Below are 24,983 nucleotides of genomic sequence, written 5' to 3'. Positions count from 1 at the left end.
ATTAATTTTTTTATGGATTGGAAGTACATTACAAAAAGTAAAAATTTTCTCTTCATCTTGTTTCAGTTGCTCTTTAGTTTTATACGGTATAATAGCTTTTAATAACCTTAGTTGTAGCTGATATATATCATTAATATAAGTGAAGAATGTCCTACCATAACAGTTTAACCCGTAACTTATTATTGAATCGGCTAATGCATTATATAACATCAAAAGAGTACTATATGGTAACCTATATTTAAGGATTTTGAACTTAGCCAACACAGCTCTAAGCTTTCTACAGACTGCATCGATATGAGGCTTCCAACAAAATCTTTTGTCAATAATTAAACCCAAATACGTGTAACAATCCACCACTTCCAAGGGCTGACATATACAATCTTTATATTCATTGTGTAGGCATTCATGGCCGTGAACGATAACATCAACAGTACGATCAATGTCCATATGACTAGAGCAAATTTTCATAATCTTGGTTTTTTGGTGATTCATGACTAGGCCCATATCGTGCGACCATTTGCTCAATAAATTTAGACTGTTTTGCATTATGTCTTCTGCTATTTTAACATCCTTATGAGCTGAAATCACGCATGTGTCATCGGCAAACTGATATACTGAACTATCTTTTACCACATTGATCATACTGTTAACGTACACCAAGTATTCCGTCGGCCCTAAAATTGAGCCCTGGGCTGTCCCGATTTCAGTTTTAATTTTGCTACTATATGTGTTACCAACTTTAACTGACGTATACCGGTTTTCGTGATAGCTTCTGAACCATTGTAATAAAGGACCACGTATACCACAGTTATCCAACTCAGAGAATAGTTTATTTGAATTAAGAGTGTCAAATGCTTTACTGAAGTCAATAAAGGTAACTAAAACTTGTTTTTTATCATTAAGGTATCCATTAATTTCGTCAGTAAATTTAGATAAGAGAAGGGATGTGCTTTTACATTTTTGGAATCCATATTGTTGTTTATTGATAATATCCTCTTTTTGGAAAAAAGTATTAATTTTGTTAGAAATATATCTCTCCACTATTTTATCAAGAGAAGGTAATATGTTAATTGGACGGTAATTTCCATAGTCAGTGTGAGGTCCTTTTTTGTAAATTGGTCTTATTATTCCATGTTTTAATGAATCCGGATAAATACCAGTTTTTAAGCTTTGCGCAATAAGATGTGTGATTATTTTAGCTATTTTGTCCTTGATACTTTTGATATCTTTTACTCTAATTAAATCAACACCAGGAGCTTTTTTACTATTTGTGCCATTAATGATTTTAACGATTGATTCTACATCAGGAGGTTTTAAAAGTAATGATTTGTTTATTAGTAAGATACATCCAATCCTCTCAAGCCATGTAATAGGTGGCGAGCCACATGATATCAATTATGTTATTCAAACTTCAATTCAAACTCATAATTCGGTGTGTGTCTTCTTAAAAAAGGCTTTGTTTATATAAAGATACATCAACAAGAACACGGTCATGATTTTGTTAACTTGTCGTGGCTTATTCATTAATATAATTATGAATGAGCCATTGTAACAAGTGCGAAGAATAATTGTAACTTACTCTGTGCTTGCTTTAGACACGCCACTTTACCCGCATTGCATACTTTCATATCGGGACCACCTGTAAAGTTGTTATTATTATTTAATAATAAAAAAAGTAATTTAATTTAATTAAAAAGTAACGTAACGTAAAGTAAAAAGTAGAAATATTATTTATTTCTGTTGAATAAGTACAATGTCAGGATCTAAATGCTGAAGTCGGCGCTACCAACAACCTGTTCTTCACTGTGGTTATTTTCCGTCTTTCTACTTACAATATGATTTGTCGTTTCTGAGAAACGCGTGGACAAACATACAGACATACATCTGTGTAATATGGCACACATGTTAAGAAGTCCACATAGACTATCGTATACGAATATTGTGCAATTCCAACAATACGAGTATTATATACATGCACATGCGAGTCAATTCGACGGGTGATTCAGAGTTTCCCATATGTCTGACCAAGTAGTTAATGCCATTTGCGGCAAATATAGAACAAGTCACGTAAAAATATGGGTCAATTTGATAACCTCCTTTTTTGAAGTCGGTTAAAAAGACAGAGCAACTCCCGTGGTGACAGAAGAGAACTATGAAGGCCGACCCCAAAAAACATGGGAAATCGTCGCGAGAGAAGAGGAGGAATATCCTATAGAATAATGAAAGTATACATAATATCTTCTCGTCTATTTAAACCTCAAGACACCTATACCGACATAATTCCGGTGCGGGTAGCAGGAGTTTCTTTGAAATCGCACCGTGTCGCACCTGGATTTCTATGCACGGCTACCAACATACAAACTCCAATAAAAAAATGCGTATTCGGAACGCTCTCGGTACCGCATGTGTGTTTTGAGCTTTTTCCTTTTTAATTCTACTTACGTGGTACACCAAAGTGTACGCAGCCGCATCGAGCCAAAGTGTAGTTGGTTGTACATTCCATCTCGCAATTTGATTGAGTATATACTTTGAAGTACTGAAGATAACGTTCGTTTTGAAAGTAGCATTTACGTCTGTAATGCGTAAAAAAATATTATATAACAACATTCTTTTGCAAATTTCATAATATTGATAGTGTGAAAGAAATATGATGGAATTATTGAGGTATGGACTGGAAAGTAGTCACCTGGTTTACGATGTCTATTTAACGTCATATACATATAAACTCACGCCCTTAATCCCTAATTGGGTGGGCAGAGCAATAAGTAATCAAAGTCAACTTGCAGCCACTGTTGATACAGTCCTAAGCTGAATATGACGAACTTCATGATGACAGGGGATCAGCATATCGCCCATAATAATTTGCACCTTGTTAGAAAGAACTCCCTATCCTCAAACCCCTGCCGGATTTCACGACTTGCCCGGAAAGACAAGCAGCTGAACGTGTTCTCTGTTTTTTATTCGCTCACAGAATAGTATATAACCATAATATCTATTTCTAGACCCCAACGTTAACTGGCCTGTACATTATGTATGTCTCTTTCGCACTAAGCTGTAAGTGTACTATTTGTCAACATGGATGAATAGAGAAGCTTGTGCCTTGTGCTTCGATTTTTGCGATATTTTCGCTCTATCAACATACCTGGAGGGATCATAGGGCCGAAGTCCATCCGACGTGGTCATCATCTTGGGTTTGACAGCCACTACCACCTCCTGTGAGAGTGGGGATCTGAAATACTGCTGGGACAGCCGAGGTAGTTCTGCGGGGTTGTGGAGTAATATCTGTATGGATAAAAGATGAAAATTATTTAAGCAGGTGTGTTAAAATGATTTTAAAAAAGGTTGCTGATGCATGCGACTTTGATTGTCGTGGTAAGTAGCCTATTTCTACAATTTTCTAGAGAGAGAGCGAGATAGAGGAGAGAGAGAGGAGCGAGAGAGAGAGCGAGAGAGAGAGAGAGAGAGAGAGAGAAAGGGAGGTGAAAGTGAGAGACGAAAGAGATATTCGGAAAGAAGAGAAAGAGAGACGGGGGCGGGGTAGGTTGAAAGAGAGAGACGAAAGATATATACAGAGAAAGAGAGGAGCGAGAGAAAGGCGACAGGTCGTTGAAGGATTTTGATACTTTTACCTATATTTCTATCAAATTCTTTAGAAGCGTTTGTGCTGTCAAGAAGTGCTCAAACTTTACCTTAAAGCCTTGAACAGGGCCTTTGCAAAGATAATCCAAGTCGATCTCATAGGCTTTTAACAGGAATGTTACTCCAGCTTTGATACCATGGCCCTGAAAAGGATACGCAACATAAATAGCTTAATAGCCATATACAGAGTGTTAGTGAAACCTTACCGTATACTGAGGGAGATGATTCAGCTCATGATTCTGAGTTAATATCAAGTGGAATTTTCCATTGAAACGGACTATGGTGTCCCTGAATATACAGGGTGTTAGTGACATCGTAACGAATACCGACGGGGATGATTCAGAGTTAATATCAAGTGGAATTTCCTGTCGGAAAATTCAAGGTTTTTTTTGTGTGTTTTTAAATTATTTTCAGTTCCATATTTTTGCGACGGAAAATTCAACTTGATATCATCTCAGAATCATGGTTTGATTCATCCCTCAAAGTTTTCGTTACGATGTCACTAACACCCTGTATACGTCCCCACATCCCCATCATCAGCTGACTTACCAAACCCTTATGTGGATAAGTGTCGGATAGAGTATCTGTTGGATATCCGTTGTCTAAAGTCCATCCCGAGGAGTTGAAGTAATTGTCCAGGTAAGTATATTCAGTATGCAGACTATGCGACAAAACAAAGAAAGGGGTTTTAACTCTACTACAATAAAAATATATATTAATCTTATTTATATGTACATACAAACATAACAATAAACAGCTTATATACGCCCCACTCCTAGGCACAGGCCTCCGCCAATCGGAGGGGGTATGGAGCATAGGGTTGGTGGCTTGTTTACATAACATAAATAGCCTATATACGTCCCACTGCTGGGCACAGGCCTCCTCTCAATCAACCGGAGAGGGTATGGAGCATACTCCACCACGCTGCTCCACTGCGGGTTGGTGGAGGTGTTTTTACGGCTAATAGCCGGGACCAACGGCTTAACGTGCCCTCCGAAGCGCGGAATCAACTTACTTTTTCGGACAATCAGGTGATTCAAGCCTGAAAAGTCCTTACCAAACAAAGGACAGTCTCAAAGTGATTTCGACAATGTGCCCATCGGGAATCGAACCCGGACCTCCAGATCGTGAGCCTAACGCTCTTACCACTAGACCACGGAGGCTTGTTTACATTATAAATAAAATATAATTTATCTTGTTATCTGGCCGTCTGATAAACAAAAAATTAAAACAGCATCACGCCTGTATACCCAAAGGGGTGGGCAGAGACGTATAACTTTATCGATTCGGGGAACCACCAACCTAATTTTAACTTAATTTGACAGGACTAAAAGTAGCTGCCTCTCTTTCGTAAGTGAAGGACGGCACTAATTTAAGAGTTATCAAACTAAAATGTGTGAGCCCGAATAGATAGATAAAATCTACCACTTAGACGTTATATTAACTTCTTAGACACCAATATACCCTCTCGTCAACTATATCAAAAAACAAAAGACAAATTAGATACTTCTCTAATCTGAACAGCTCCTGAGCTCCTAAAGTATTGAATGTGTAACACAGTCCTTCTTCCGTCAGAATGGGTGAGAACAGATCTTCACACGTTTGCTTGGGAGTGTCTTTCCACATGCAACCGAAGAATACGCTCGTCATGTTTGGCGAAACCTGAAAGATTAGGCTTGGGATTCATCATTATCATCTCCGGTGCGTTATGCCCTTCTCGTGGGCACACCCCGGACACTTCATACAAAAAACCGCCTTTACACAGACACTACACATTGATGTTATCGTACTCGCGCTTCTGTTTGTATGATGTACCATACGATTGAAGACTAAAGTACCGAGAGGGGGAGGGGTAGGAGGAGGTAAATCTAGTTGCCATTCTATACGTGGTTATTATTCCTTATTCTACGTCACAGGGTCTGCTAACCTGACCTGAAAATTTAACGTCAGTGTTTTACAACCCTCGCAGTACGGCTACCGCACGGCGCGGTGCGAATTATAACGAGGGCTTCAACCAATAGCCGTTCGACGTCTGTCTACTTAGATAGCATTCGCTGCGTTTATAGGTCGAAAACCTCGATATCGCGCGGCGTGGTTGTCGTGCAGACTCTGCAGACGCGACTACCTAGGTATATGACCCGAAAGGAAAACCAGCCCAATTACAGGCTAGGTCACATACCTAAAAAAGACACTATTCGGGTATAATGCGACATCAATTGTTTATGATCCAAACATGAATTCGAAAATCTGACTCGAGATTCATACCCGCGACCTTACGGTGGTGTAAGTTAAACGTTCTTTCAAATGGGTTATCACGCTTGAACATAGCAGATTAGACTTGTAACAATAAAGTATACATAAAACATAAACAGAAATACTCTATATTGTACGACCCACTGCTAATCACAGGCCTTCCCCTCAATCAAAAATATAAAACAAAAGTTCACGACTATATCCAATGGGGATAGTCAGAGGTAACATCCATCGTAAGATAAACTTAGTATCCACACACCTCACCAAGCTTTCTGAGCGTGTCTATAAATAATGACCGAGCCAATTGTGTTTACGAAAATGCAATTAACCGGATGAAACAACCAGGGGTGGAATTATAAAGTTAAAAAAAATGTTATAAAATGTAGTTAGTACCATCAGGGAACACCTAATGAAAGTCAGAATTCTGGCAATTCTTAATGGTTTTGTTAAACTTACCTCTTTCAAGTTGTTTACGATATCAACGCCTGATGAAAACTGCCTGCCATTTCTCGGGGCCAAGTGACCGTCGCATACTAACGACACGTCTTCAAACAAATGACGCCTGGAAGAATAACAACCTATTTTATATTCCTTTATTATCATTATCACGATTATGTACACGATTACAACTCTTATTCTCTTATTAATAGCGGTCTTGTGATATGTTTTTGGTCATCATCACCAGCCCATTAACACCCCCACTACTAGGGCACGGGCCTTCCCAATGGATGGATAGGGAGATCGGGCCATAAACCACCACGCGGGCCCAGTGCGGATTGATGGTTATTAACGACTGCTAATGCAGCCGGGACCAACGGCTTAAAGTGCCTTCCGAAGCACGGAGGAGCTCGAGATGAAAACTTTTTTTTGTCGTCACCCATCCTATGACCGGCCTTTGCGAAAGTTGCTTAACTTCAACAATGGCAGACCGAGCGCGTTTACCGCTGGGCCACCGAGCTCCTCCTTTTTTGGTAACGAAAGATAATGTATTTAATTCAGGAAAAACAGGCGTCTCGTTGATGTCTTTTGTATGGTGTAATTACGCTAGCGCTGTTAACCTTCCCTCTATCAATTGATAATATTGGTATAGGTACTATTTGTAGATAATAGTTATTTTGGAGCTGTTTAGATGCTTGCAATTATAGTGGTTAAGTAGACGCATAAAATGGCGCGATTTACGCGTGTATCCGTGCTACATAGTAAATTTATTTATTTATGGATTTCTAAACGCGTGAAGATACGCGTCCCTTTCTCTGTATATTAAACTACTCTAGTATGAAAATGCTTGGTAAACACGAAACTTGAATAAAGTGTAATATGACTTACTCTTCTTCCGTTATGTTGGAACTGGCGTTATTGTACAAATGGTAGTATTCCGTAAAGTTGAACTTGGTTTGCATCGCTTTGGTCTCGAAGCAAATGGTTACAGCGGGATATGGGATCTGGGAATAAACAATAAATAAAATACCCGGCGGTGGCGGGGCTGGTTTTTTGATGAGAGAAATGAACAGTTTACTATTTTAGAAAGAGAATCTTTAGAACTTTGATCTTTAACGTGGTAAAGTTATTTGCAGAACTGTGTGGGATGGTTCTGCTGCCGATTGCTCAGTGCTTCGAATGCTTAGGGATATAGGTACAGTACATAGTGAGGAGTTTTTGAACGGATTGAAAAGTTTTATTGTTATGGACGATTAGCTGATCCCTTTTCATCAAATCGATCTTAGGTCTTCGTATCAACTTACGATTTTAGATTAGATTTAAAATATTTAAATATTTGTTGCTTGATATTCGGTTCAGATATGGCATAGAATTGTGTTGCTACCTATACTGCTTCTCTTTGTTTTGATCAGAATAATAATGGATGGAAGATGTGTTGTGCCTGGGTGTAATAACAAGAGTCATCATTTATACCCAAAAACAAAGATAAAAGATGCATATGTCTGTTTTTCAGGTTAGAAGATTAAACAAAAGCAACTCTGTCCAGCGCCATCTACTTTTTTTTTTGGGGAACGTAGCCTGGAATGACCCTCATTGACACTAGTGGGTTTTACTTACCGCCCACACTGGGGTGGGGTTTTCAGCAAAACTAACGATAACGGGACTCTCGTTCCACTTGGTCCATAGTTTACTGATGAGGCCGGAGCACAGCACCACGCAGCATATGAACATGAACAGCCAGAATACTCTGAAAATATTGTCAATACACAAATGGTCGTATTTAAAACATTTCTTTTTTTTATTTTTATTTTTAATCAATAAATCGACGACGACAATTCTCCACTCCACGGTATTTGTGTTTCTAGATATTTGATGAATCACGATGAAAGTTCGATATGACGAGATCCTTTAACCGATTTGATTACAAGCAGCATGGGAATATTAGCTTTTCATTCGACTGTTTACTTTGCTAGTGGTAATTTATAAGTACTTACTACCTATTTAGACATAACTTTCTTTACACTGAAAAATCAAGCTAACTTTCAACTAAGGTTTAGCTCTTACTATATTTATAAAAGATCTCAATTCTCAAACATTGTCGTAGATACTCACTTTTCGACAAAAGTTCGCTCTTTCTCCCCGATGTATTTCAGACCATGAAGATTAGAGTTCGCAGTGTAGTCAATCAGGTACTCCTTAATGACGTTGTCCCTCCTCCTTCTGCCTCTAAAAAGACCGCCATCTTCTTTTTCATTTTTCTTCTCGACATCTTCTTCGGGCTTCCCTACACTTTCAGACCTTAAAAAATAATGTAAAGATAAAGGGAGGATATTTAAAAATACAACCTACACAACCTTCTCTTGTACTAAAGTATAATAATAAATAAAAAATACGTTTACTTTCAGATTTTTTATCAGTTACCTATTAAAATTTATGTCCACCCGATAGAAATATTATAATAAAAATAGTAATAATTATACAGTTTGTATTAAATTTTTCTGTATCTAAAAAATAATAATTTACAAAAATGCTAATTATTATTATAAGGTATAATAATTGCAATTATTTTATTTATTACATATTTCGGTTACCTCGAGTGTCTTCGCATGTCGCTTGTAAATGACTAAATCGAGTGAGTACATTTGAGGCATCAACAAGGCTTGGTGGTTGGCGCGAACGTTGCTATTAGGCCTTCCTGAGGGACCCACTGCCAATTATGAAATTGAAACGGACATCCAAACATAGTATGTATTTTTGTTGAAAATGACATAAAGCGAAACCATTGGGAAATATTCCCATTTTCGTAATTAAATTAGAGTTAGGTATTTAATTATTTTTTTATGCAAATTTTTCGACTTGTCATAATGGACATGTGAGTAGAGTACCTACACATGTATAATACCTATTTACCTACGACTTATTCTTTGCGGCGTAGGCAGTACTTATTAGGTATATTCTTTTATTTTTTTTCAAGAAATCTAAGAAATGTTTCGATATTTACGATTTTGATGCTATGCTTAGTTTAGAAATGACTAAAATACGTTTCTTTACAACTACAACTCGGCGACGGCGTTGGTTTGTTATTAATATGTACATACAATGCAACGGCAAAGACGAATCTGTAGGTTACATATCAGGTATATTTCTGATATACTTGTAGACAATATAATGTACCCACTTTAGGACTCTGTCGCACTAACATATTTGACATTTAGTAAGACTAACAGTTCAATTTGTCAAAAAAGTTATTGTGACATGGTACCAAAGTGTATACATATGCTCGTGACCGTACTTAACATTTTTCCTGAGTACATACATAACTCACGCCTATTTCTCACCGGGGTAAGCAAAGCCTATGGAATTCCATTTGCTTCGATCCTGACACAGTTCTCCACTTCACTTTTTACTGGGTACATGCGGTTGTAGTAAACAGTACTTGGTAACAAATTACAGATACTAACTCTCCTCGTAATATCAACAGCCTACAGTCGTCCTGCTGATAGAGCACAGGCTTCCCCTCTTTCATAGAAGGGGCTGAGGAGTTACAATTTGTGTTGTTCCACTGCCTGAAGTATAAATAAAAAAATAAAAATTGTTTAAAAACGTACCGTTCTCTAAGAATGTCGTCTGCAGTCATATCTAGATTGCATACTACTGTGTTTAAAATAAATAAAGTCCGGTCTTGACCCTGAGTGATAAACGTGGGCGACACCTAAAAATCTCGGCATGACGGTCTAGAAAGAAAAGAAATATATTAATGTGTTCCATACTGCTTATCACCAGTGTGACATAATTATTACGAGATTGTGTAGAGAATTGTCAAACATTCAGAAGATAACGACTATTTCCATTGGGGTAGGCTGTAATCGCGGAATTCCATTGGCTACAGTCATGACGTATCACCAATTCACCACTGTCGCTTCCTCTCTCATCAGTCTTCATGCATTATTCTCGCCGTTTCCGAGACTCTTACTCCACCAGTTTATCATTATTATTCATCATCATCATCAGCCCATTAACGTCCCCACTGCTAGGGCACGGGCCTTCCCTATGGATGGATAGGGAGATCCATCATTATTATTAAAAAAAACTAAATCTAAAAAAAATAGACTTAAAATTTGAATACAAGGGGAATGATTGAGCTCATGATTCTGAATTAATATCAACTGGAATTTTCCGTCGCAAAAGTCATGTTTTTATTGTGTTATTTTAAATTATTTTCAATTCTACACTTTTGCGATGGAAAATTCCACTTGATATAACTCAGAATAATGAGCTGTATCATCCCTCTCAGTATTCGTTACGATATCACTTACATCCCGTACAAGTACGTATAGGTAACCATACGAGTATGTATGAGTGTTAGTGACACGTAACAAACACTGAGGGTAATGATTCTGAGTTCATATCAAGTGGAATCTCCTGTCGGAAAATTCATGAAAATTTTCAGTTTCATACTTTGGCGACTGAGAATCATGGTCTGAACCATCCTCAAGTTTTCGTTACCCTGTATGTTAAGTAATCAATTATCAGTTAGCACTTTAAATCTCCCGCTCTTCCTATATCCATTCCCATACATCCATTCATTCACCCCAACGACCCATTTTCGCTCTCTTCAAAAGCGGTCGTCAAGTGTGCGTACGGACATCATAACATATTGTGTTAAAAAATCATAAAACTACCTAAGTGACCATCTCCAGCTTCTAAACTTCACCGTGAACAAGTAATAAGGGGCGCCCCTCAGGAACAGCATTCCAGCCAAGTTCAGAGCCTCATCACACGTGAGTCCGTTTCCCTTTTCCATCTTTTAAAGTGCTCACAACCCGACAAGGCAACCCTTTGGATTTACAGTCGTGAGCTATCGAAATCATTAACATTTTCTGGTCGCATCGAGCCGGATATTCTAAATTTGCACCGTGTTGCCTTGTTTGGGAAAGTTGCGGCGTAGTTCGGCGTCCATTTTGTTCACAAAAACCAAGTAGCAAATTGTTTATATTTATCATTTATAGTGTGTAAATCATACAAAACATATCATTTCACAGCATACTTTTGTGTTTTCTATCATATGTCCTAGTTTTTTCACACACAATTTATCATTTTATACATCAATCAGTAAGTACTTTCTTACATTCCAGAAAGTACCTACTACCTATTCAGTTTGTTCGTTCGCATTCGTGGGTGGTTATTTTCAAATTCATTTAGTGTCCTAACGTAAACATACATACATTAGGTAATATCATTTCAATATCAATCAAAGTGCTTAGTGAGTAACATAAGAATACTTAACTACATCAAACGTTGTTTTAAGTGAATACGACACGAGTATAGTTCATCGTAAAATTCATCATCTTTTTGTTTGTAACATATAGCAAACAAGTAAACAATCATCAACTATCATCATAAATAACATTATAAAACATTTTTATCATTTCATTTTCGAGCGTTTATGTGAGAACAAAAACATAAATAATTCTATCATTTAATCATTGTTTTATTATAAAACGGTCGTGGTGTTTATCAAATTTGGTTTCATTAACATAGCAAAATCTCACTTTTATAAAATAAATTAACATTGTTTTCTATCAGTAGAAAACTGGTCCTTCGAATTCAAAATAGAGCGTCAAGAATCGACCCCTTTGGCGGTATCATTCGTTCAAATCATTCGTTCATTTGCCGAGTTTTTGACGTTTCAGTACAACGAATCGAGAGTTTCAAAACAAAATACTGTGTTTTTTAGAACTTTTGTCGAGTTTTAAACTGTTTTAAACGTTTATTCATTTAAATCAGTGTGTGTTCTGTTCGGGTTTGTGTGTCCATAGTGAGATAAACTCGAAATATTCGTGTAAACAAGGTGTAAACAGTGAAAATGAGTGCAGTAATGATCACACATTATACATCAAAGCGAAATATCGCTTACAAACGATTATCGGATGCTGTTGCCCTCGCTCGAAGGTGTAAGAGTGATGTAAGTTTTTTACCACGTCTAGAAGTATGGGGTTCTCGCTTAGATACATATATGGAGACTTTTAATGAAAGTCATATCAATCTTGTAGTTGCCTTAACAGAGTCTAATGCTGCACCAGAGAATATCAAAGAGCAGGAGAAGTATCAAGAGGAAGCTGATGATATGTACTTTGAAGTGCTGGAAATAATGAAAAAGCATTTACATAAAAAAGAACAGAGTGATATTAAACCTTCTATTGACACTTCAAAGCACCAGAACTTGAAACTTCCTCCCATGAAATTGCCAACGTTTTTGGGACAGCTAAAAGATTTTCCAGGATTTATTGACTTATATAACACACTGGTGCATCATCGGAAAGACTTATCAAATGTAGAAAAGTTTCAATATTTAATAACTTCTTTATCAGGAGAACCAATTAACATTATTCGAGCTTTTCCTATATCTGAAGCAAATTATCAACATGCCTATGATGCTTTGGTGGATAGGTATAGTAATAAAAGATATTTAGCATTTATGTGCTGGGAACAAATTACAAATCTTAAATCTGTGACTGTGGGATCTGCTGAAAGCTTGCGGAATCTGTTGGACACATACAATGAAAACCTGTCAATGCTTGATTCATTAGGTTTACCTACCAGCAACTGGGACTTTGTGTTGTTCCATTCCCTACTGACCAAACTTGATAAAGCATCTCGGGAAGCATTTGAATTGGATTGTAAGGTCGGTGATTTCCCTAGTTTCCAACAATTAAAATCATTTTTAAAAGAAAGATGTGAGGCTTTGGAACGCTCTTCGTTATCATCAAACATTCAAACATCAAACATGCAATCTGTGAGGAATGTTCAAAAGTCTTCTCATCAATCAAATCAATCAAAACCTACCATGCTTCTAGCTCAGACATCACATGCACCAACATGCGTTTTATGTAAGGACATACATGCCCTTTATATGTGCCAACAATTTTTAAACAAGACACCTCAAGAGCGGAATGAGGTTGTTAAACAAAACAGATTATGTTTCAACTGTTTACGCAGTAACCACAACACATCAAAGTGTATTTCACAATTTAGATGCAAGACTTGTAATCAACGGCATAACAGCTTGCTACATTTTCCTGTCAAACAAAATCAAAAGACTGCTTCGAATCAGCAATCAGCACCTTCACCACCATCTTCGGAAAATGTTATCACTCCAGTAACATCCTTATCAAACATTTCTAACAGTTCAGATTCATCATTCGTGTTGCTTGCCACAGCAGAGGTTGAAGTGAAAGATGGATTTGGTGCATATCAGAGAGTTCGAGTTCTTCTGGACCCGGGTAGTCAAAGCCATATCATTACCAGCAGCTGTGCACGACGTTTAGGTTTGACTAAGTACAAGACCAACACTCCCATGTCGGGTATAGGTGAGGCTCCAGCGCAGTCCAGTGGTAGGGTGTTCCTCGAGATCCGTCCAATTGGTAAATCTGAGCCTTCCTTTGTGACCGAAGCATTGACCTTGGACAAGATTTGTGGTGACATGCCCACCCATCATGTAAATCAAAACAATTTTAAACATGTAGTAAATCTGAAATTGGCTGATGAGCGTTATCATCAGTCTCGAGCAGTGGATATTTTGATGGGGGGAGAACTGTTTCCACAAATTTTGTTGCCGGGGAAAGTGGAGGGTGAAAATCAAGGTGCTACCGCTATCAATACAATTTTCGGGTATGTCCTTATGGGACGTACACCAACATCATCGAGTGACTCCATTCCTACTCCTCTATCAGTAAATCATGTATCAATTGACGCGAATCTCGATGTCGCAGTTCAAAAGTTGTGGGAAATGGATAACATCTCATCTGAACCGAAGTGTCAATCAGCAGATGACATTCGGTGTGAACAAATCTATCAATCAACTACTCGTCGTGATAGCGAAGGACGTTACGTTGTTCAGTTACCTTTTCGCGATCAATTACCAGTTTTTGAAGATTCGTATTCTAATGCGTATCGTCGTTTTCAACAAATTGAAAAGAAATTAATTCAAAATTTAGCATTTCAAAAACAATACAATGAACATATTTTGGAATACCTGTCGAGTAGTCAAATGGAAGTGGTGCCGCCGGAAGAGTGCCGATCTCCTAAAGCATATTATATTCCACATTTTGCGGTAGTGAAACCCGGGCAGCTTCGCGTGGTTTACGACGCTTCTGCAAAGGATAAAGTAGGCATTTCCTTGAATGACACTCTTTTGACGGGACCAAAACTTCAAGCAGAGATAACAGATATATTGTGGCGTTTTCGTCTTCATAACATTGTGTTCACGACGGACATTCGACAGATGTATCGTCGCATCATAGTAACAGATAAGCATCGTGATTACCAACGCATTCTTTTCAGGAGTAACCCTGATGAACCCGTTCAGGAATATCGTCTTAACCGTGTCACCTTCGGTGTTTCATCAGCGCCATTCTTGGCCATTCGCACGATCCAACAATTAGCTCAAGATGAAGAGGAGTCATTTCCAGTTGCTGCGCAAATTTTGCGTCAAGATCTCTACGTCGATGACGTCGTTACAGGATGTAGTACCGTAGAGCAGGCTTTAGAACGTCAACAGCAACTTATAGGCATAATGGGGTCTGGAGGATTTGAGCTTCGTAAGTGGTCCAGCAATCATACCGCTGTGCTGCAAAGCATTCCTGAAAATCATAGGGCGGTTCCAGGTGTTACTTTTGATAGTGACAGCAATTTTGTGAAGGTGCTAGGTTTAGCCTGGAATTCACAAAATGACACTTTCGAATATCAAGTAAATCAAATCAAAAGAGATTGTACTAAGCGTACCATGTTGTCAGAGTTGGCGCGTATCTACGATCCCATCGGGCTTCTTACTCCATTAACATTTATGGCTAAACATTTAATCCAGCGATTGTGGTTGTTGGGAACATCATGGGATGAAGCCGTTCCCGGTGAGATTCATCAAATATGGATGAAGTATACAGAGCAGTTACCTCATTTATCGCAGCTTCGAATTCCTAGGCGTATAACTAAAAATGACACAGTTACTTACCAACTCCATGGGTTCTCGGATGCAAGCGAAGCGGGGTACGCCGGTGTAGTGTATCTTCGGTCCACTGACGAGCGAAATCAACATCACGTGGCCCTCGTAGGGGCAAGATCAAGAGTAGCTCCAACCAAACGTAGAACGCTGCCTCGCCTTGAGCTTTGTGGTGCGACTTTGCTCGCAGAACTTATGATGCATATCAAAAACCTGTATGCAGATATGATCACCATCGAAGGTGTATGGGCTTGGTGTGATTCCACGATAGTGTTGTCTTGGATCAACTCAAATTCAACAGATTATAAAGCCTTCGTTGGCAATCGTATATCAATCATTCAAAGAAAGATTCCGGATGCTAAGTGGATGCATGTCTCCGGTAAGCAAAATCCCGCAGATTGCGCAAGTCGCGGGCTAACTCCAGATGAGTTAATCAATCATAATTCATGGTGGACAGGTCCTGAGTGGCTGTCTCACGATCAGCATCATTGGCCTATTGAGCCTGATACAACCAAATCACCTCCAATCGATCCTGAAATATCATGTGAAAGGCGTGCGTGTGTTTTGACCAGTACTCTGCCAGTAATCAAACATCCGTTTGATCGTCTTATCGAAAAATATTCTTCTTTAAGAAAAATTCAGCGCATCCTCGCTTACTGTAAGCGTTTTGTTCAATGTCTGCGTAAAGACAAGCATACAGGTCATTTTACTGAGCCAGAATTACACGACGCTCTGTTACTATTAGTAAAACATGTGCAACAATCATCATTTAAAGCCGAAATTGATCGCCTTCGTTCAAATCGAACATTATCAAAATCAATCAGAAAACTCAATCCTTTTTTGGACGAGGAAGATGTCTTTCGTGTGGGGGGAAGGCTTTCCAGATCAGACTTGAATTTCGAAACCAAACATCCAGCCTTGCTTCCTCGAAAACATCGTTTAACTGATTTAATCATTCAGTGTGTGCATAATGAGAATCTGCATCCAGGTTTACAAACTATGCAGTATCTTCTTCTCCAGAACTTTTGGATATTATCATCTCGACGAGCCATTAATCAGGTTTTATCAAACTGTCATCGTTGCTTCAGAATGAAGCCTATTCCATATCAACCAAAAATGGCGGACTTACCTCGTTCGCGTATCACTCAAATGAAGGCTTTCCAGGTGGTGGGCTGCGACTATGCTGGTCCATTTAACATTACTTTTCAGAGACATCGTGGTGCACGGACAACAAAATCATATCTGTGTCTATTCGTGTGTTTTGCTACCAAAGCACTGCACTTAGAGTTGGCATCTGATTTGTCAACCGAAGCATTTTTAGCGGCCCTACGACGATTCATAGGTCGACGTGGTCGGTGTAACATCATTCACAGCGACTGTGGCACCAATTTCAAAGGCGCACAGTCACAGTTAGCAAACATCATGCGAACGGCTTGTGAGACTGAGCGTATCGAGTTCAAGTTCAATCCACCTGGAGCTCCTCACTTTGGAGGACTTTGGGAGGCGGGTGTGAAGTCTGTGAAGACTCACCTCTACCGAGTTATTGGTGCACAAATCCTAACATATGAGGAATTGAATACGCTGTTGGTGCAGGTAGAATCCATTTTAAACTCGCGACCTCTATGCCCGCTTAGCTCAGACCCTAACGATTTTTCAGTACTCACACCGGGTCATTTTTTGACATTAGCACCACTGACCACAGTGCCTACGCCTGACTACACAAACACAAGCATAAATAGACTTACACGTTGGCAGTTATTGCAGCGCATGCACCAAGACTTTTGGTCTCGGTGGCATTCAGAATATTTAACTAACTTATCGCAACGTTTGAAGTGGACCAAATCATTTGGAGATGTTAAAGTCGATCAACCAGTAATAATCAAAGATGAATGTAATCACCCACTTCGTTGGCGTTTCGGTAGGATTATCAAACTTTACCTAGGACGAGATGGTGTGCCTCGTTCAGCTACTGTCAAAACTGCACAAGGGAACTTAGATAGACCTCTTGTGAAGCTTTGCCCTATTCCTCTTACTGATTAGTTATTTTAAACAAAATTATAACATTTATCATCATGTGTGTATGTATGTATAATGTATATCATATATCTAATTTTAACAATTTATCATAATATTTATTTCATGTGTCCTAACTTCAATCATTATGCAACTTTTCATAACATGTTGTTATCAATATTGTATGCTATTGGTTTGAGTGAACATTTTCAAAATTTTGTTTTCTGGCTCTTAATTTCGCCAGCGGGGGGGAGAATGTTAAGTAATCAATTATCAGTTAGCACTTTAAATCTCCCGCTCTTCCTATATCCATTCCCATACATCCATTCATTCACCCCAACGACCCATTTTCGCTCTCTTCAAAAGCGGTCGTCAAGTGTGCGTACGGACATCATAACATATTGTGTTAAAAAATCATAAAACTACCTAAGTGACCATCTCCAGCTTCTAAACTTCACCGTGAACAAGTAATAAGGGGCGCCCCTCAGGAACAGCATTCCAGCCAAGTTCAGAGCCTCATCACACGTGAGTCCGTTTCCCTTTTCCATCTTTTAAAGTGCTCACAACCCGACAAGGCAACCCTTTGGATTTACAGTCGTGAGCTATCGAAATCATTAACACTGTACCTATAACCTTTTTACAGTAACCAAGTTATTTGTTCTAGAGATATCGGACGCCTGGACTAAACGAGTAGATAAAAAAATGTAAGTTTATGTAAGTAGGTAGATTGTATGTATATAGCCACAGACATAAAATACATAGTTATCTGTAACTCACTATCTAACAACATATAGTAGATAACTATAACTTAATTAATTATCCAGCCTGTTTGCCCTGGGTAAAGCAAGTGATCGTTAAAGTGGCCTATACTCCTAATCCCGTCCGGGTCGGGAATAGTTTAATACGATGGAGAATGCTGATGTCCACGTTTGGCTTGTGCATTTGCTCCAATCACGTTGGTATGAAACCTTTTTTCCAGAGGTAGTAATTGGCAATCAAAATATATATTTTATTGTTCCGAGATACACTACTTTTAATTCCCTTGGAGTCTCTGGGCACAGGCCTTCCGCGGCTCTCACTCTACCTAATTATTTATTATGATTCATCAACAGGAGTAAGTACAAACAAACACAGAAAATAAAATACACATAAGAAAAGTTCCGGTAGGTAGCCTATGCCTACAATTATGAACGCACACAACACTGACAATACCTAATGATATAGGAGCTACACTTTACATATTAATTCCAATAAGAAGAATAATTACACCGTGTATGGAACATACTCTTTTATTGCTGCCTCATTGTTGCGGATAAACCGAGGTGTAATATTTATGAAACCTGAAGTTTCCAGTTAGTAAGATTCTGTTTTATCGATTAACAGACCTAAAAGTTGCGTAGGTCTTTCAGCTCGTGTAACGTATTTTATCAAAATCGTTAAGAGTTTATTTATAGACACAGGTATTGCCAGGTTTTCCGGAACGAGGTCTTTTCAAGCCCACTGAAAGGATCTACAATTTTTAAGTATGTTATTTTTTTTAATACAAGAATACGGTGCTCTCGCTTTCCTGTCTTCATTTCCATCTTTCCGAGTCTATCTAATCAGATTGACCTTAACAGAAAAACGAGTCGGCCCTATAAACATTTACTACTTACTTACGACTCAAGATTGTACCTAACTTAGTCGATGTCGATAGAAAATTACGTTAAACCTTTACATGCTTTCTACTTTATAGTGAAATTAATGCTCGAGCATCGAAAGGGCGGTGAAGTCGGTGTCGGCTATGAAAACATGCAACTTGATTGGGGTGCTGATACCTAGCGGCCTTGGAGACTATCGACTTTCTTCCAATACAGTTACCTATAGAAAGACTATGCAAAAGATAATACGGTAGGTCAGTGTCGGACAGTATAACAAGTTTTTGGAAGAAAATATAATGTATACCTATAACAGGCTGAATCTCATTGACCTCATTGTCTTTCAGCGTAAAGCTGATTTCGCAAAGTTCATGTGTGTAAAGAGCACGTGTCCCTGTTGTGATCTGTTATCATTAGGATGTGTATCAAGGATTTGCGACGAATGCGGCTGGATTAGCGGCGCGGGGCGAGTGCGCGATACATCTGCGTCGATGTCCGGCGTCCCCCGTGCCGCCGCGCCGCCCGCGAGCGGAGCGCGGCGCGTCGCGGCGTGATTACAACGCGCGGAGTGCGACGCACTGACTGCCGGCTGCGGAGTCGGCTCAGCCACCGCCAGTAGTGAGGTCGCGTGCGAACGGACGACCTTTCGCGTCTCAAACGCTCTGTTCCGCCACTAACATAACCTTTCCCGCGCAAACCATGGCAGCCACCGACGAACTCAGCGGCATCCTCTCCAGGAGACAAGAAATCAACGACAAACTAGAAGAAGGAGTCGAAGTTAAACCCAAATACAAATTCGTGAACGTATACACGGAATTTCACGAGTTCTCCAGGAAAGAAATAAAACAATACGAGCAGACCTTCAACAAGTAAGTTGGTTTTATTATAATTATTTTTTACCTGTTCACGCAGCATCTTATGCCTTAGTGCATCGTACCTGCCTGCATTAGAAATAAAATTTCGCAGATTATTAAGATACCGATTTTAATTTGCCAATTTAAGAAACGTAATACATAACCTTCCAATTAATATTACCTACCTATAGTAAAATAAAATTTAATTAAATTTAGAACAAAACTAAGTTTTCAAGGTAAACTTCTAATACAATAGTATTATTAGAATAATTTTAGTTCAGTGCATAAGTGAATGTATGCAGTGTTTATAACAAACTTCGGTGTTCGCCGTGCATACAGCACACAAGGGGTATTCAGTTTATTTTGGAAGATAAGATAGCTGTTTGCTGGTGAAGGGACCACCTGGGACTACAGCTCTTGTAAACAACAAAAACACGTTTGGTGTCTAAGTCCGCTTTTTGTAAACAGACGGTAGTTTTATATCGCAGGTAAACACCCGATTAATTAGTCAAAAACGTAATTATGTGTAATTTAGTAGTGAAATGACAACACGCGTCGTCGTGGGAGACAAAAATGAATGGAGCAGCCATGTTAACGACAATAATAATTCACTTCATCGCAACTTTCATTGCCTATCTAATAAGAAGGTTGGAATTCACACGGGATGAACATTCTTGCTTTCATGCCTTAGCAATGTTATTAGATTGGCTGAGACTGAAAGTAACGCTAAAGTATTTAGCGTCTACCTGTACCTACATTACAATCATCACATTTCAATTTAAATACTTTATAGATACTTTGCAGACAGACCTTAAAAAGTGTCACTTAAATATTGAAGATCGATATATCAGACATAAAGACAACTTTTCCATATATGTAAGATTACATTTTACCATTCATGAATTATATATGACGATGACAACACTAAAATATCGTGAGGCCGAGTTGGTTTGTATATTTTTCCTTTTTTTATTAAAGTTTGAAATGTAGCAGCGCAGTGCTAAAAGGATAGGCTACGAGCGTTCGTTGGCTTGCTATTTGCGAGTCGGTTTACCCAACACATAAACTGCAAAAGGGCACGAGCGGCGTTCTCAGCATTCAATAAATAATTTCCTACAAATACTCGGAGGTTTACTTCGAGCTGTGTTGTTTGCGGCATTGTATTTTAAGGTTACAAAGAGAAACGTAACGCAAACACTGCGATTCCAATCAAGGCTCCACAGAAAAGGATAACAGGGACTTTTCTACCTGAATCTGATTTGCATAGCGTTTTGAGCAAGGTCGTTTTTCAATTGGAAATAACGATGTTTTCCTACGTACCTACCACTACGTACTACGGACTTTTAAGCCTAATTTCCTACAATTACCTATATTCCATCCGAAATCGATCATTGCGTGCTAATGACTAACAAACAAACACCAAACAAAGACTTTATATAGAACACAGCGTTCGAAAGAACCTATTGGGGAGATAGCTTCACAGATTTCGGGAAATAAGGAGACCCAATAATAAGCCAGACCAATAAAGCCCAAGTTCACAGGTTATAGACCTGTGCAGGTGATCCATTGATGGTGGAACATTAATAAAAGACATAAACCACCTCCTACGGCTCTAAAACAATAACGATAAGCCTTAGTTCAAAAGAACTGTTTGTCAATTGATCAGCTAACAATAACAAATTACTCTATTATGATATGCGCAACAGAGCAATCGAACTATCATATTTCTCTTGTGAGTATGTTATATTGACGAATAAGTAATTATTGCTTATAAAAAATAACATTATTACTAACAGATAAGAAATTCTACAGAACGGGCGGAAGGACAATATACAAGGTATATTATTTGTAAGTTATACTTAGTTTGCACCCGCAATCTTTTAATTTTTACACATTTCCTCGCCTTATGGCTGTCTGGAAAAAAAAACCTTTAAGCGATAAGGCCGCCATTTGCCATATACATAGTTAAGTCTCTTTTATAACTATATTTTCGTGCAATAAAGTATATTTGTAGTATTTGTAAGGAGATTATTCATAGGCGTCATGCTTGGTCATAGTCATAGGTTTACTTACTTCTTGTTTGCCTTTAAGTTTTACGTAAAGTCAGTTCTCGTAATTAATAAGGTGTCGTGTCGGCTATGAATCACGCTGATTTATAACGGTCGGTCAACGCAACTCATTCATGGTTTCGCGTTTTTACTATATTTAGTAAACAAGTTTACGTACACTGACTGCTATTTTGTGCAACCTACGCTAATTGGAAAAGCCTTGATATATATTCTACTATGGACTTGCGATACTTATGCCATGGTCAATGTCAAAAATACAGGTTTAATGTTCCACATTTTATTGTTATTTAATTATGTAGGAACCCATTTAGTTGCCAGCATAATTAGGTACCTGTAGGTAATCAAATCACAATTTATGCTCGCTCACTTACACAATAAATGGGTAGCTAAGGCAGCTGAAGTTGTTTACATTTCAACATTAAGCTAACAAGAGGCTGCAATTTGTTTTCTGACGCCTTGTCGCTCTGCCTACCCTAAATAGCGTTAATAGCGTGAGTGTTCTGCCAGTTTAAAACCCGTTATCAAGTTAAAAACTTCAGTTTATTCTTACTATTTGTTTCAATGTCACATCACACATTTTATAAGTTACCTAATTTTTCACAGCATTAGCAATCTCCTTGAACCCGGTGGTCGATTTAAAGAATATTGGTTAGAAAATCGGATTCACTTCAAACCACTTCACTCCCTGGATCAAACAATAATATACCTAAGTGTCAGACGAGGGGTGATCAATATGCGTTTGGCAGGAAATGCATTGCGGACCCGGACAAAATCAATGTTGAGATGAGTCATCACCACACGTTTCACATCATAACAACGTATTACGCACAACCTACTTTTATTACCCATATCCGTAATGTATCATCGATTACTAGACATACATAGACTCACGGATAACGCCTGTGATCCTTGGTGGGGTGGGCAGAGCCACAAAGCAACAAGATGACTTGCAGCAATTTTATTACGAAGTTTATGATGGATTACTAGATTTTTTATAAGACACGCGTCGGATTTATTTAAAGGGAATTAACATAAAGCTTATACTCCTGTATTAGACCTCTCATCAATGAACTGAAAAAAGTAGCTACAACAACAAAAGCAAAAGCTACTAACATCTAGAATAAGTTTACTAACACATATGAGACATGTTTCGTGAAATAAGTAAAATTATTATTATTGTATGTCTTTTTCATATCTCGGGCCTATGGAGGCCCGGACTTTTGGAAAGCGTGCGTGGGGCCGAAGCCAACACGTAGAGGCCCCTTAAGACAGTTTAATCTAAATATGGTGTGACACCAACCGGCGATTATCCCTGTATGCACTATGGGAGTGCACCCAAAGACAATCCCCGGTTCGTGTAGGACTATTGCAGATTATGGGAACAAAGGGAACTGGGCTATTGGGTTGGGGGTTAGTGGACCGGGATACTGGAGCTATGGGGGACTATGGCGCCTGCTCGACCAATGTTGGTAAACATGGATAAATGAGCAGGCGGCGACTCGCCACTCACTGGATGGGCCACCTATCTAGCCGATGCGACTGGACGGCAAGGCAGCAACATGGTTGTGAGCAGCTCAGGGTGTCGAGAGGTGTACACCGCTTTCTGCGAGGCGGTTTACCATTATTATTATTATTATTATTATAGCCGCTCCATCATGCTACTTCACTGCCGCTTCGAGGAGAATTTCACATACTTACAATTGAAGATCGTCGACATATTCTCGAAAAAAAAAAAACATATTCAAACATGTTTATAACCACCGGGAATCGAACCTAAGTAGGTAATATAAAACAAGACCAATTTTGTATGAATAGAATACTGTGTGCTTTTTTGTAAATAATTTCATAATTAGTTACCTATTTAGTTGTTTTTAACTTTATAATTGTCCTTTGTTAGTTCATGGCAAACAATAGGTATTTTTTCCTTATAATAGTGTTTTAATTAACCTTAGTTCGTAATAGTATTTCCTTCGTATTATGTTTCAAATAATAATTAGTACAGCGACGAAAAAACGGTCATTATTTTATTATGTAGAAACATTAAACGAAACATACTAGATTTTACTTTGCATTTTAATGAAAACCTCGTAAAACATATTAGAAAAATCACGTCCCTTCAACAAAACCTCGAAACACATAAGCTAGTTTCATTCCTTGTAAAAATTGATACTACAATTTTTTACCTACGTGATTGACATTAAAAAAAATGTTACTAACTTTAGCTAATAATTAAAACACGTATATCCCTGATAATAACGCGGTAAGAACCGGGTATGTTTTAACTAGCTAATAAGATAAGTGTAACTAACACAATATGGATGAATATCGTTTGAAGTAAATGATTTTTATTTTATTTTTTTATTTTTATTTTTATAAGCGTATCTATTGTGAAGTTTTGTTAACAAAAACGACAACTGATTGTAATTTTGCAACAATGCGCTTACGAGGTTTAAACTTTTAACTTTAAGGCGACGTTATGTAGGTAGGTGAATAGGCGTAGGCAGCCAGAAATCATAAAATGTCACTACGTGCAGTTCCTTCCGGTAATGCCGCCTACACCGTAAAGTGACAAAGTACGAACCTGTCACCTTTCAAAGGTTCATCATGGCCGTCCGACGTACGATCACGAGCATAAAATATGTAGGTATACAATTAGGTACCATGTCACATTAACTTTTTTGACAAATTGAACTCTAAGTCTCACTTAATGTCAAATATGTTAGTGCGACAGAGTCCTTAAGTGGGTACATTATATTGCTCATGACTGTACTATTACGCAACCCCTTCTACACTTTTCCGGGATCGTTATCAAGTTTTCATCTTGTCACAGACAGACGTAACGCCCGTAATATGTATAAGGGTGGGCAGAGCCACAGATCATTAGAAGACAACTCTCTCACTGGAATCCTTACGTAGCGATTAGTAATTATTTTCTTTCGAATAGATAGAAATCAATTTCAAGTGTCCAGTTCTCCGATATGTTAAGCTGACTAAGCTCGTGAAAGGAAAGTAATTTTATTTACAAACATGAAAACTATTACAGATAGGAGTGGAGTGTATGAGTCAAACGGTCAGTGACAGA

At 38.4% G+C, this 24,983-nt stretch overlaps 2 protein-coding genes across 6 annotated transcripts in view; one reads left to right on the top strand and one right to left on the bottom strand.

The window, feature by feature from the left end:
- Positions 1 to 19,546, bottom strand: part of LOC126373627 (pickpocket protein 28) — a 23,712-nt gene extending 4,166 nt beyond the window's left edge. The window contains exons 1-13 of one of the 5 annotated variants that reach the window (XM_050019831.1): positions 19,286 to 19,546; positions 9,939 to 10,064; positions 8,922 to 9,037; positions 8,443 to 8,628; positions 7,948 to 8,077; positions 7,219 to 7,334; positions 6,349 to 6,454; positions 5,147 to 5,301; positions 4,189 to 4,300; positions 3,690 to 3,782; positions 3,143 to 3,282; positions 2,443 to 2,573; positions 1,580 to 1,639 (exon numbers count right to left, since the gene is read on the bottom strand). In XM_050019831.1, coding sequence (XP_049875788.1) covers positions 1,580 to 1,639; positions 2,443 to 2,573; positions 3,143 to 3,282; positions 3,690 to 3,782; positions 4,189 to 4,300; positions 5,147 to 5,301; positions 6,349 to 6,454; positions 7,219 to 7,334; positions 7,948 to 8,077; positions 8,443 to 8,628; positions 8,922 to 8,938 — 1,246 coding nt within the window. In that variant the 5' untranslated portion in view covers positions 8,939 to 9,037; positions 9,939 to 10,064; positions 19,286 to 19,546. The remainder of the gene's footprint in view (positions 1 to 1,579; positions 1,640 to 2,442; positions 2,574 to 3,142; positions 3,283 to 3,689; positions 3,783 to 4,188; positions 4,301 to 5,146; positions 5,302 to 6,348; positions 6,455 to 7,218; positions 7,335 to 7,947; positions 8,078 to 8,442; positions 8,629 to 8,921; positions 9,038 to 9,938; positions 10,065 to 19,285) is intronic. The other 4 variants (XM_050019832.1, XM_050019829.1, XM_050019833.1 and 1 more) reach the window with 4 other exon arrangements.
- Positions 19,526 to 24,983, top strand: part of LOC126373638 (EF-hand domain-containing protein D2 homolog) — a 21,136-nt gene continuing 15,678 nt past the window's right edge. The window contains exon 1 of the mRNA XM_050019843.1: positions 19,526 to 19,847. Within this exon, the coding sequence (XP_049875800.1) occupies positions 19,678 to 19,847 (170 nt within the window). The 5' untranslated portion in view covers positions 19,526 to 19,677. The remainder of the gene's footprint in view (positions 19,848 to 24,983) is intronic.

This window comes from Pectinophora gossypiella, chromosome 16 (genome assembly GCF_024362695.1).
Source record: "Pectinophora gossypiella chromosome 16, ilPecGoss1.1, whole genome shotgun sequence".
In the NCBI taxonomy this organism is placed as follows: Eukaryota; Metazoa; Arthropoda; class Insecta; order Lepidoptera; family Gelechiidae; genus Pectinophora; species Pectinophora gossypiella.
The sequence above is the reverse complement of the archived record's forward strand: the minus strand, read 5'-3'. Positions and strand labels throughout refer to the sequence as shown.